The sequence below is a fragment of the Triticum aestivum genome, chromosome 7D (genome assembly GCF_018294505.1).
Source record: "Triticum aestivum cultivar Chinese Spring chromosome 7D, IWGSC CS RefSeq v2.1, whole genome shotgun sequence".
NCBI lineage: Eukaryota > Viridiplantae > Streptophyta > Magnoliopsida > Poales > Poaceae > Triticum > Triticum aestivum.
Window position 1 is genome coordinate 438,495,631 of NC_057814.1, and position 12,888 is coordinate 438,508,518.

At 46.0% G+C, this 12,888-nt stretch overlaps 2 protein-coding genes across 3 annotated transcripts; one reads left to right on the top strand and one right to left on the bottom strand.

Annotated features, from left to right (window-relative positions):
• Positions 1–172: 172 nt before the first annotated feature.
• Positions 173–4,244, top strand: LOC123164187 (exocyst complex component EXO70E2). 2 transcript variants are annotated; one of them, XR_006482204.1, is made up of 2 exons: positions 173–2,109; positions 4,022–4,244. XR_006482204.1 is itself a non-coding variant. In XM_044581604.1 (1 exon), the coding sequence occupies exon 1, from the start codon at positions 447–449 to the stop codon at positions 1,923–1,925; it is 1,479 nt and encodes a 492-aa protein (XP_044437539.1). In that variant the 5' UTR covers positions 173–446; the 3' UTR covers positions 1,926–2,182. The 2 variants fall into 2 exon arrangements, 1 of the variants encoding a protein (XP_044437539.1); XM_044581604.1 differs by lacking the exon at positions 4,022–4,244 and having other exon boundaries at positions 173–2,182.
• LOC123164186 (uncharacterized) lies at positions 4,023–8,475 on the bottom strand. Its single transcript, XM_044581603.1, has 3 exons — positions 5,687–8,475; positions 4,665–4,882; positions 4,023–4,549 (listed from the first exon to the last, which is right to left on the bottom strand). The coding sequence occupies exons 1-3, from the start codon at positions 8,357–8,359 to the stop codon at positions 4,465–4,467; spliced, it is 2,976 nt and encodes a 991-aa protein (XP_044437538.1). The 5' UTR covers positions 8,360–8,475; the 3' UTR covers positions 4,023–4,464.
• Positions 8,476–12,888: the final 4,413 nt, after the last annotated feature.

Below are 12,888 nucleotides of genomic sequence, written 5' to 3' on the forward strand. Positions count from 1 at the left end.
TGATTTTTCGAAATTTGGAGCATGGAAAGGGTGGTCACCTGATATCTTACCCATCAACCGGGTTCTTGCAGAATATGCATATTTAACCCAATCCAATATAAGATCCACAAAAAACTCAACAAACATATCCATCAAAATTACCCCTTCATATCTCTCCTATACATCGTTCTTTTCTTCACAAAATGATTGCCTGGTACTCGGCTTCCGCTGCAGCCGCCAATATGTCACATCGAGTGGTCATTGTCTGGCACCCTCATCCTTCTGGTTTATAGTCAGCCACTTAAAATTAGTTATATACGGAGAAGCTGTTTTGCGGTGCCCACTAAACCATCGACGCGCTTATCGGTTTTTTGCGAGAACGCGGTTGAGAGGAAGCTTACACGAGTTCAGCAGCTAGTTGCTGGTGCAAAACCTTAGCCAGTCCCTGCAGAATCGCCGGGTTGGAAATGGCGTTCCCAAGGAGCCCTGCTTCCACCGTGAGCAGCTATGCTTCTACTCCGACGCTGAGTAGCTGCCCCAGCTCCTCCATCTCCACAGGCTGCAGCACCCCTGCCACCCCAAACCCCTTTGCCGTCGCGGCAATAAGCCCCACCCCAATCCAGCACATAGTTCCAGCCGGACGTGCCGGTGATCACAAGCCGGCGCTAGCAGCCACAGGAACTCCTGAATTCACACAGGGAAAGAAGCTTCAGCAGCATCAGGATCTTCTGGAATCAGCAGCGAAGTTCCCTAAGCAAGAAAACCCAGCACTAGCAATCACAGGAGGTACGGAATTCATACAGGGAAAGACTCTTCAGCAGCATCAGGATCTCCTTGAATCAGCAGCGAAGTTCCCTAAGCAAGAAATCAATGGCTGGGAGCATCCAGACCTCTGTTCACCATCAAAGCTGCTCAAGAACGTAAGTACTTCTATCAAGGAGATCGGTCGCTGGGCAAGATCTTCAACGGGGTTAAAGGTGAACTCAAATATCCGGCTCTTGGAGTCGGTATTTTCCTTGATACAAGTGGTAACTTCGACAGCACCACACCCAGATCACGTGGTTGCTATGATACGAGTCCACGAAGCGCTTGCTAACCTGTTGCTGGTCCTGCCCAAGAATATATTCCCTTTCCTGTTGCAACATTTCGCTCAGTTTGTAGATGAGTTATGCCCGAAAAGAGGTGCATCACTATCAGAAAGGTTTGGAAACGCACTGCATGATTTGCGAAGAAGCATAAGGAGGGGCCTTCGAGTACTCAAAGACATGATCTTTGACTATAAATCTGACGTAGTCCCCCAAGGTGGCGGTATCCATGAGATCACCAGATACTTGTTAAAATACATCATGTCACTTCTGGACAATGGCACCTCTCTCAAGATCATACTTGTTGGTGATGAACAGGATGACAAGGTTGCAATGGAGACGCTGCAAGATACTGTTGCTACCTTGATCTCTCACATGGAAATTATGCTTGAGAAAGAATCTCATCGATATAAAGATGCAGGGTTGAAACAAATGTTCATGGTGAATAATGTGAACTTTTTGTTGCATCAAGTAGAAGGCTCAGAGATAAGGAATCTTCTAGGAGATGATTGGGTTCTGAAGCACCGAGACCAACTAAAGGACCACATCTCATCGTTCATCAACATTTCTTGGGAATCTGTCATGTATTGCTTCCATGTAAAGACCAACAAAATCCCAATCTTTTCTAGCCTACCAACACTGCAAATATTTAACATGGAATTTGAGAAAACTTACTGGACTCAGAAGACATGGAAAGTTGAAAATCCTCTGCTCCGGTCCAACATGCGTAAATCAGTATCAGAGAAGCTTGTTCAGGCTTACAGTGCATACCTTGAGAATCACAAAAACAAGTATCAAAGGCTTATGAAGTACACCATCGAAGATCTTGAAGAGCTGCTGTCAGATCTGTTTGAAGGATAATGGTCATAGCTAGAAAGAGGACGAAGCGCAGATGCATGTTAAAAATACTAGTGCAACACGTCTGAAGGATAAATAATCCCTTGAGCTAGGATGAAGATCAGAAGCATGCCCTCAAAGCTTGTGGAGTAAATATCGAACTGTAACTGGCATATCCTTGATATGTTAGGATTGAACTGTACCTGAGGTTCGTTGTGTGGTTGCTGCAGTGTAAAATGCTTAACATGCAATTTCTCTAATGATTATTTACGCTTGCTTGATTGCACCAGTCGAGTAGAACTATAGCTTTATATGTGGTCATGAAAATAGGTCTTCGAGCTGAAGTGGCTGCCACCTGACCTGATAAATTTTCCACAAAGAGGAGTTCCAACTTTCCAGTCCCATTTGGACCAACTAGAAGGTCATACATGCTTTGCCGCACCATGAGTGTCATGGTTGGAGACTAGGAGAACGTGGACCTTGGTCCTACAGCCACCGGCTGCACACATGACATAAGACATATGGCAGATGCACCCATATCTATCTCTAAATTATTTCTCTATCATCTGCTAAGATTACTCTCCCATTAGACAAGATTTGTTACCTTAAGTTGGAGATTGCTTTCTCAAGCCTAAGTTAATCATCAGGCAATCATGTATTCAGTACTCCCTCCGTTTCTTTTTAGTCTACATATAAATTTTGTCTGAAGTCAAACTTCGTAAAGTTTGACCAACTATATAAAAAAAATCAACATTCACAATATGAAATCAATATCATTAGATGCATCATGAAATTAATTTTCATACTATGTAACTTTTGCATTGTAAATGTTGATATTTTTCAAGATAACTTTGGTCAAACTTTGCGTAGTTTAACTTCAAACAAATTTTATACGCAGAGTAAAAAGAAACGGAGGGAGTAAATTCAAGCAATAAGAAACCAACTTCACCTATGACCTAAACCCATTCCCAACCAAGCCTCCCCACCAGGCCATATTCTCCCAGTTGCGTGCCTTGATACACAACAATTAAACTTGTTGACTAGAAGAATAACTCAATGACAGCATGGAATCGTGGAAGGATTTATAGGAAGTAAATTCCACCAGCAGATTAAGCAGTCTAAGAGCAACAGGAATGAGTATGATCTCCATAAGAAACAAACAACATACACTTCATTCCAAACCTACAGTAGCTACTTTAAACTTTTAATGGTCATTTGGTTCCAAAATGAAGGGTGAGTGAACATGTTGCCTCTCCGCATAGCACATTACTACATATTTTCTGTGACCAATGGATGTACTCCCTCCGTTCCTAAATATATGGCGTTTTGGCAGTTCAAATTGAACAGAGGGAGTAGTTGATAAAATTAAGCAACGTTCAAGCAAATATGCATGTTTAGGAACTTGGTACCAAAACTGAAAAGGTTAAAGAGCCAGTGGTGCGAATCACTCATAATATTGCCGAATCGATCCACTTACTCATATGTGTAATGGTCCACTGTAATGCGCTGACTGTGTGCATGAGAAAAGTCTAACATTTACATTAGATTGAGCTACAGGATTAATACTATTCTGTTACGTGTATACTGGTTTTAGTTCCAATTGTTTCATAGTAAAAAAAAATCATGTTCATCTGTCCCATGAAATATATGCTGTCAAGTTTGCCAGTATGATTCACTAACAGGACTAAGGCTGTGTTCGGTAGTATTCCGCTCTTTCGCCAGGGAGCGGAGCGGGCGGAGCGCCTATTTTGCCGCTCGCCAAAATTGTACTGGATGCCGCTCCGCTCCGCTGCAGAGTTACGGAGCGGAGAGTTTCCGAACGGCCCCTAAGTTTAGGTCCCATCTTCCCTTGGATTTGTAAGCCAAGTATGGTTTATGGCAATACGCTGATGGATTGTACAAAAATGTTCACTGAAACTTACTTCTTTTGCAATTGCTGCATCTTATAAATATCTTTCGATCAGATAAAAATAGCAAGGTTGTAATTCTGAAGTAACATATTGAGTTGTTTTTTTGGCGGGGGAAGTAACATATTGAGTTGTTACTGTTGGTTTTTAACAATATTATACTTATCCCCTATTGCTGCCTAATTCTGACTATTTTTCTTCATTTATTTCTAGATTTTGCAGACCAGAAGGTACATATAACTTTATTGCCACCTCTGCTCCAAAATAGATGCCACTTGGACAATGACATGGTTCAAAGTATATACCTATGAGACTTTGCTATTTTTGACTAAACTCTCATAAGGATGCTCCAACTTAAATGGAATAGGACCTATAAACTGTCAAGTATTTGTAAAATACTGGAGCACCATCCGGTTGGCCTATATTTTACCAAGCTCTTTTCCATGCAGCCTGGTTAGCTCAACCCCCTTCATCAGCAACAGAGATGAACTTCAGATTGACGAGAGAAGTTATCCTCTTCGGTTGATGCCTGTACTGCAAATATTGCCACTATTCCTCACCAAGAAATTTGCTGCACATTAATTGGGTGCAACTCTCCAGAAACTGCCTTAATGCCTATGCACAAAGGAAACGAAGAGGACATTACTTCAAACACTTTATGCACATCTGTCACCAGTGGGTTCCTCTGAGTCTTTATTTGACACTGAATTACTTGGCTTACTACGCTTCGACAATGATTTTCTGTAAAGGAAGTGCAGTGGACAGTTTCAGACAAGTGTGTGTACATACCAATCACACAGTCATTCTATATGATCTTTGACTTAATAAAAAGGAGAGTTCTGAGGAAAACATCGACCTCTTTGTGGACTTCTTGGCAGCAGCTACACCCATCTTCGTCTTCGACTTGTCAAAATCAGTTGATCCCTCATGCATGGCACTATAGTTGTGCATATTGGTTTTAGTTTCTGTTGCGGCTGCCTCCATCCTTTCGGAAGCTTGGAATTTGAGTTTTAACTCTTCCTTCCTCATTGTATGGGTATTGAACCTACTTGGCTGAGATTCCCTAAGAATACCCTTCAATAGAAACATGACAACGCCAGGATTCAGGAACAAACAAGAGAAAATATGATAATAGTATTACGGCAAGCTGCAAGCATCATGCAAGTAAATGTAAACCAGCGATTTGCACTCTGAGGAAGAAGACATGCCAGTGCCACCATGTAATTGGAAAGGTTGTCATGCTTCATAGTCAACACACACGGAAGCAGTCAGAGACTGCGCGACCAGATATGAACCTCTAGCGCAACCTTTAAAAAGTTTAAATGGATGAATATGTGGTTACAAAGTCCATGGATCTAAGTGACTGAGTTGAAGGACGATGGGTGCATTTTACTCATTGGAGGACCAGCTCAAGGATTAGGTCATGGTTTTCTTTAAATTATTACCTATGCAAACCAGTGATGTACAGTCCGATCCAAAATAGGGTGTTCGAGAATAGTTACTGAAAGCCATTTAATCTTATGTTACTTACATTTTGAATCACTTGTTCCCTGCAGCATTTTGTGGGAGTTACTGCAAAAGTTCCTGTATTACTCACAAGTTATATATAGTTCACTATGTCCAGAAAATTCTATAAGTTCCTACTTACAATGTTTTTTGCACACTCAACAGTTCATTAGTTTACAACTAGCACCTACCATTTTCCTAATCCTTCTACACTAGTGTTTTTATCTGGTCCTTGTTAGAAAGATGACCTTATGACGAATTCCAAACTACGAACGATACTGCTGAAAGAGCATCATATTAAAATCGTCTTATTGAAACATATAAGTAACAGCTCTGAAAGGATATTGCAAATCAATAGTTTCTTACTGATACCTCTGAAGATAGCGTTCCAGCAGGTGAACCTGCCTCAACAAGAGGTTTCATGTTTTCAGCTATTGGTGCATCATCAGGTAAACTTGCCATGGGAGTTGTTTCTGGAATTTCTTCTCTTGTTTGAGATCCTTCGGTGTGAAATGCATTTGTCTGATTTTTTCTTCTTGTCCTTCTAACATTCTGGCTACTGTTTTCCTGACCAACCATGCTGCTATTGTGAGCGACATCTTGTTCTGTGACTCTTTCTGCAGCTCCCTGATTAGTTTGCACTTTCTTCAGCCGTTTGCGTGCCGCTCTTTTAGTTTTCTGTACACCATTTGATTGATCAACCACAATGCTAGTTCCAGGTACACCACCTTCTGCTGACAACTTTGCTCCAGGTACCTTGTCACTGAACATTTCTTTCTGTAGTTCCGCTTTATCCTTTTTAAGATGCCCTCTCGCTTCTTTGTTGGAGGAAGTGATTTTCACTTCCTTCTCTGATATTTCAACTTCTGTACCTCTGTGTTGAACTGTTTCTTGTAGGATGTATAATGGAGATGTGTTAGCTTCATCAACTGTTTCTGAACTAGTCTTTGTCTCATTGTGTACTACGGCTTTCTTATGGTTCTTCGCATTTGCATAAATTATCTCTTTGCCATCATGGTTGGATGGTTCTGGTTCTTGCATGGATTGCATGTTATATGTCATCAAATCCACAGGCTTTTCACTGATTCTCTGAGGTGATTCCATAGTTGATATATCGGTCATTAGTGGATCTTTACATGCTTCTTTACCTATTATGCTTACAGAATGAGCAAAGCCTTCACAGTTAGCCATCTGAGCATCATTTGCAAAGGCCATCGGTACTTCAGTTTCTTGCATGCAATTGATATCATTTTCACTATTGGCTAGGGATGCTCCATTGTATTTCAACCCAGATGATGAAATGTTAAAGCAATTAGGTGAAAAAACATCAGCAGTTTCTGGGACAACATTATTGATGATCTGCTGAGCACTACCATTTATACAAATCATCTGTTTGTCACAACTGAACAGCTCAGATGGTTCTAGTCCTTGAATACTAGCAGCTATCTCCGCGAACTGTTCTTTTCTTTCAAACTCAGGTGATGGGGTATTGATGGTATTAGGACTCACATTATGATCATCTGCAGAACAAATATGTAGTTCTTTTTCTGCTGCATGTATGACAGAAGTTTTATCCTTTGCATCAGCTGTGCCCTCATCATTATACCTGAACTCAGGCTGTTCAATTTCTCCAATAACAAACTGATCTTTTACACATGTGTCTATGGTTGGTGCTCCGTTCTTAAAATCCACAGGCTGCTTGACACTTTCCTCAGTAATACCATTGGAGGAACTAATATTCGGTAATTCACTACTGTCGAACTCTGATGCATCATCTACAGATTGTCTAACATAACTTGCTGAAATCCCTTCCTTGGTGGCAACTACTGGGTGGGGAAAGACAACAGAATTATTGTTTCCCCCTTTGCTTTTTCCAAGGTTTCCTTCTTCTAGAGTGTGAACATCAGTCACCATTCTTCTGATCTCGGTTATTCTTGCATTGTCATCATTTGCAACAGTACCGCAACTAAATATATTTCTGAAAGAAAACCGTTCTCTTGACATTTTGGCTTTTTTGAGGTTGTTCATCAATTCCCTCCTCTCTAACTGCGGCCTTACCAGTAAATCTCCTGGAAACTTATGTGCATTACTGATTACCTTGCCGTTACCCTTGTCCAATTGACCAGCTCTCATCCCTGGTCTAGGTGCGTGAAACGACTTTCTAGAAAAAGGTGCCTTGATGTTCCTCCAAATCAACTTCGACGCCATCAATACAATGCACACACCACAAAATGCTGCAAAACCACCCCGTGCAACAGCCCTTGAGGCAGTCCTATTTGTCTGCACAACTGAAACATCAGCATCCACACCACGCGATTCCTTCTTCTCGGTGGCTAGGAACCGAACCAATGAGCTATTCTTTGGAACCTCACGTTCGCCACTTTCAAACCCCTTAGCCATTACTCTTGCACGAGACAACATGGACTGCAAATCGCCACTCCCTTCTCCATCTGCATTTACACACCTGCTAACGATTTCATCCTCATTCACCTCAACGTGCACTGAATTGCCGTCCGGGTCTTCATATACACTGAATAGAGGACCGGTCCCATTGCCGCAGAGATGGCTCTCCTCCGAATCCCAATCCAAATCCTTCTGACCATCCAAGTTGGACCCAGCCACTGCATTCCCACTTGGACCGGCATCTAGACAAACAGAAATGCCCGATTTCTCCTCAGGATCCGGTAACGCGTGATCATCGGACGAAGCAGACTGCGGTTCTCCAGTACGACCAACCAAAGGAGGGAGGTCCTTGTCCAGCTGGTGACGAGAATCGAGGGCCTCGTGGCTGGGAGGGCGAACCACCAGCGGCGGCGAGGCCTTGTAGCGCAGCACGTTCCGGCGACGGGGCGGCGCGCGGAGCCGCCACGCCGGGACGAGGGCGGCCTCGCAGCGGGCAGCCGCGAAGCGCATCGAGGAACGGATTGTGGGGGCGGGGGCTAGGCGGCCGGGGGGTTTCGTGGGCGCGGGGGCGGGGCGGCCGGCGATCTGGCAGGGGAATCCGGGTGGCGCATGGAACAGAGAAGAGATGGAGGCGCTCGCCATTCGGGGCAGACGCGAGGCTAGGGGAGGAGGAGGAGGAGGGAGAGGGGTGGGATGACGGCCATGGCGGCGGTGGCTGTGGAGCTAAAACCCAGATGGGCTAAAATTCTTTTCGATCTTTTTCTTTGGAAACGACGGAGTGAGGGCCTGTCGCTTGCGCCGGTTCGGGCCAAAGCTCACGTTCCCGGCCGGCGTTAGAAGATTTACACTCTTCTCTGCCTTTTTTTCTTGCCGTGGAAGAGAAAAAAAAACTCTTGAGAGAGAGAGAGTCAACCTTGCGGCCTTTTTATTAACTATTCTTGCCTTAGCCATGATAAAGTGTCGAATACAAACCGAAGGAACATAAAACCAAGTCTTACATAATTTATTAAGGCAGCCATCTCTAGTTAAGTTGTGGGCCGCACGATTGACGGAGCGTCTAGCCCAGACCACATGAAACTCATTCACAGAGGCAAGTAGCTCTTTGATCTCTTCAACAAGAGGACCATACCAGGATCTAACCAGCTCTAAACTCAATAGATTTTACCGTGCAAGAGAATGTTTTGTTAGGGCATCTTCGTTGGACCCTCGAACTGCCCGCAACCTATCCGTTCGATGGTTCGGATGTTATTTTTCTCGCAAACCGGAAGTATTGCGAGCATCCGGATCGCTGCCACGCAAGCATCCGACATCCCTAGCCCACCCAAACCCTCTTCTTCGCCCGTGTTGTGTTCCCACCCGAAGTGATCACCGCTGCTCCAGAGCGTCAGCGCCGCATTCATGCCGGCCCAGAGTGGACACGACCTCTCATGTCGCTCCGGCACTGAAGTGGCGCTTCAGCCGAGAGCGCCGCTCAAGCCGCTTCTCGTTGCACGCGACTGCTCCGCGTTCAAACGACAGTTCGTCCGTCCGCCTTCCTACATTAAACATATGCGGGTGCCGAGGAACTTGCTTCGCCGACACCTGTTAGTATGTCTGCTACCTACCATTAACCACCTCGCTGCATGCCCTGCCATCCGCCCGCTATATAAACTCCAGGCTCAGCAACAGCCGCATCCAACCTCCTGCGTTCCCTATCTCCTCTCGGCAGCACGTCCGACATGGCCTCCTCGAGCTCCAAAGACCTCTAGGACAGCCTCTCGTTCGAGCAGACGAAGGAGATCATCGCCATTGCAGTCGGCTAGCAGATCGGCAGACGGACGAGCTCACTGGAGGCCAGCGTTGTGGACGCCCCAATGGAAGAGGGGTCGACGATGAGCCGGCGCCACCGGCCCATACTGGCATTACCATGGGGCGAGGCCCATGCTGGCATCACCATGGGCGAGGCCCATGCTCACTACACCGACATGGTGTTGGAAGAGCGGCAGGCCACGCTCCTGTAGGCGCAGGGCGACCAGGCCTACAACCTCCGCCTCCTCGACGAGCACCGACGCGCGGAGGAGCAACTCGCCGGCGGCACAGGCATCGCGCCGGACATGGACGTGGGCGAGCAGGAGGCGTTGTTCCAATCCTACCACATCGCCCACGATAGCCGTCGCAACCGCTGACGGTACTGCATCCATTAGATGGAGTTAGAAGCCGCCTTCAAGGAGATGGACGAGGCGACGGATGAAGTGTACGACAGGGACAAGGATGACTTCGCCAACTCTGACTCGACCGCACCGGACGTGGACGTGGGCGAGCAGGAGGCGTTGTTCCAATCCTATCACACCGCCCGCGACAGGCGCGACAACTGCTGACGGTACTGCATCCATCAGACGGAGTTAGAAGCTGCCTTCAAGGAGATGGACTAGGCGGCGGATGAAGTGTACGACAGGGACAAGGATGACGTCGCCAGCTCTGCCTCGACTGTGCGCCGCCACGATGACAAAGTCAGCACGTCCGTGGGCGCCTCCGGCAGCAAGGAAGAGTAGAGCATGGGAGGTCACCGACGCTCAAGTCCTAGGAAGGCCACCACTCCTCCCTCCCTTTGAAGCTAAGCTTGACTGGCTCATCATGTCGGCCGATTAATCGCTTGCAGGCTACGGAGGCGGGAGCTTCATTTTCTGGGGCTCATGGCCGGCCGGACATGGGGAACGGGCGCCAACATTCATTTAGACTAGGTTTAGAGTATGGTTTAGTTGAAATATGTCAAGCTGTAATGAATTTGCTCCGGTTTAGATAAAAAGCATATAGTTCTATGTAAAAATATCCAAATATGAATGAATATCGTCTGGTTTGTTAAATATGCATCAAATTTGTTCAGTTTCGTTAAATATCTTCCGAAATTTAACCGGACATTTGCAGCTATGATTGGATGGTCGGCCCCACATTAGTGTTTGCGGACTGGTCCCCCGGTCAGCAGACAGATGCAGTGTTTGGTTTGGGGGACAACATTGGAGATGCCCTCAGACACCACATGACACTTGTGATGAGCAATCTCAAAAATACAAGTGCAAAAGAAAAGGTTTGTTAACATACAAACCTTGAATATGCATGATCTGCCGCAATTCCAAAACAAGCATCGTTCGATCGTTTATGATACAAACACAAACGAAAGGCTGTCCAGCAGGGCCTCCCCTAAACCTAGGATATATGCCCGAGTTGTCCGGACTCACCAAACTCTGCCCATACGTGGAGAAGTGAGGGTTGTCCGGTCTGATGAGACATGGGCCCCATCTCAAACCCCAGAGCCCCCTTCATCCCTCTGCCTAACTTCCTTCTCTCATCCTCTGTTCCACCCCAACCCACGCCCAATCTAGTCACGCGCTCACCCGGATCAACGCCCCCGAACACGCTCGACGTCTGGACGCCACTCTTGGTACATCCTAGACCCCTGCCACAAATACAGTCCACCTCGTGCACCACTTGTTCAACGAAATGTCTAAAATAGAGTTTGACCGCTTTCTTATTGCACATTTGTGGGGTGCAAAAGATGGACATGAATGATGCTTTTTATTTACAATGAATTCTTCAAATCGTCGACATCGGACAAAGGTGACAACGACTATGGGTTTATGTTAATGTTGAGTATTCTCAGAGCATTAGAGAAGGAAGAGGAGCATGTTCTCAACTTCACGGGTTCTACATCAAGCGGGATAACTGATAACCAAAAAAGGGGAAAGGGTGACATCAATCTCTACACTGACTACTCATGGGACAAGCTGACATTTCATTAGGGCTTCTTTCATCCTCATTTTCAGATGAGTAGGCATGGGATTAGCGTTGTTGATGAGTATATCCGAATGACAGAGAGGTCATGTATTAAACCAATGGTCAGATTTCCACTTTAGTGGTGAAGGTGTATAGCAAAGAGTACTTGAGAGAATCAAATGTGCCGACACAGCCAAGCTTTTGGCATTTGGAGAATCAAGAGGGTTTCCCAGTATGCCTGGTTCCATCGCTTGCATGCACTAGGAATGGAAGAACTATCCAGTAGGTTCGTAAGGACGATACCAAGATCATACCTTGAAAGCCCACCATCATACCGGAAGTAGTGACATGACACAACCTATAGATTTGACACTCTTTCTTTGGCAAGCCATGGTCTCATAGCAACATCAACATGCTTCAGCGATCGCCATTGTTTGCAAGACTTTGTGTTGCAAGGCTCCCGAGTGCAACTATACCATCAAAGGACACGAGTACACCATGTGGTACTACGTTGCCGCTGGTATTTTTCCTTAATGGGTGACGATTGTAAAGACTGTCCCCGAGTCACAAGTGTCGGTGTCAAAACCGGCCGATCTCGGGTAGGGTCCCGAACTGTGCGTCTGAGGATCGAAGGTAACGGGAGACAAGGGGACACGGTGTTTACCCAGGTTCGGGCCCTCTTGATGGAGGTAATACCCTACTTCCTTCTTGATTGACTTTGATGAGTAAAGGGGTTACAAGAGTCGATCTACCTCGAGATCGTAATGGCTAAACCCTAGCGGTCTAGCCTATGTAAATTCTGATAGCCTCTACGGACTAAACCCTCCGGTTTATATAAACACTGGAGGGGCCTAGGGTTGTACAGAGTCGGTTTACAGAGAAAGGAAACCACACATCCGGACGTCTTCCATCCACGCAAAGGAGAGTCCCATCCGGACACGGGGGAAGGCCTTTTGCCTTGTATCTTCACGGCCCACCAGTCCGGCCCATGCTACACAGCCCGGACACCCGAGGACCCCATAATCCAGGACTCCCTCAGTAGCCCCTGAACCAGTCTTTCGATGATGATGTGTTCGGTAGGCAGATTGTCTTCGGCATTGCAAGACGGGTTCCTCCTCCAAATACTTCAAAGCAGTCTTCTGAATAAGAGAACTGTATCCGGCTCTGTACAACAGTTACAACCCTCAACCACAAGGGCACAATACTTAATCAAATAAGGTATGTCCACTGACAGCTTTTTCGGTGAAACGTTACGTCTGGCCTCTTTATTATTTCGAACCGCTTTTTAACCTCCCGCTTCGCGTTTCGAGGTGCAGCCTCTATTGACACGTCTTGTCAAAGCAGAGATCGTGTCCCCTTATTGCGGGATACTCATCAATATGGGTTTGGGTAATCCAACCGTGCCGTTCGCACGACCCCTT

Excerpts from the sequence above, each read along its gene's own strand:
- LOC123164187 (XM_044581604.1), top strand. The coding sequence starts at position 447 with ATGGCGTTCCCAAGGAGCCCTGCTTCCACCGTGAGCAGCTATGCTTCT.
- LOC123164186 (XM_044581603.1), bottom strand. The coding sequence starts at position 8,359 with ATGGCGAGCGCCTCCATCTCTTCTCTGTTCCATGCGCCACCCGGATTC. Across the intron at positions 4,883-5,686 it reads CTGGAACGCTATCTTCAGAG|GGTATTCTTAGGGAATCTCA; the intron begins GTATCAGTAAGA and ends TTTCTATTGAAG. Across the intron at positions 4,550-4,664 it reads GCCAAGAAGTCCACAAAGAG|AAAATCATTGTCGAAGCGTA; the intron begins GTCGATGTTTTC and ends CTTCCTTTACAG.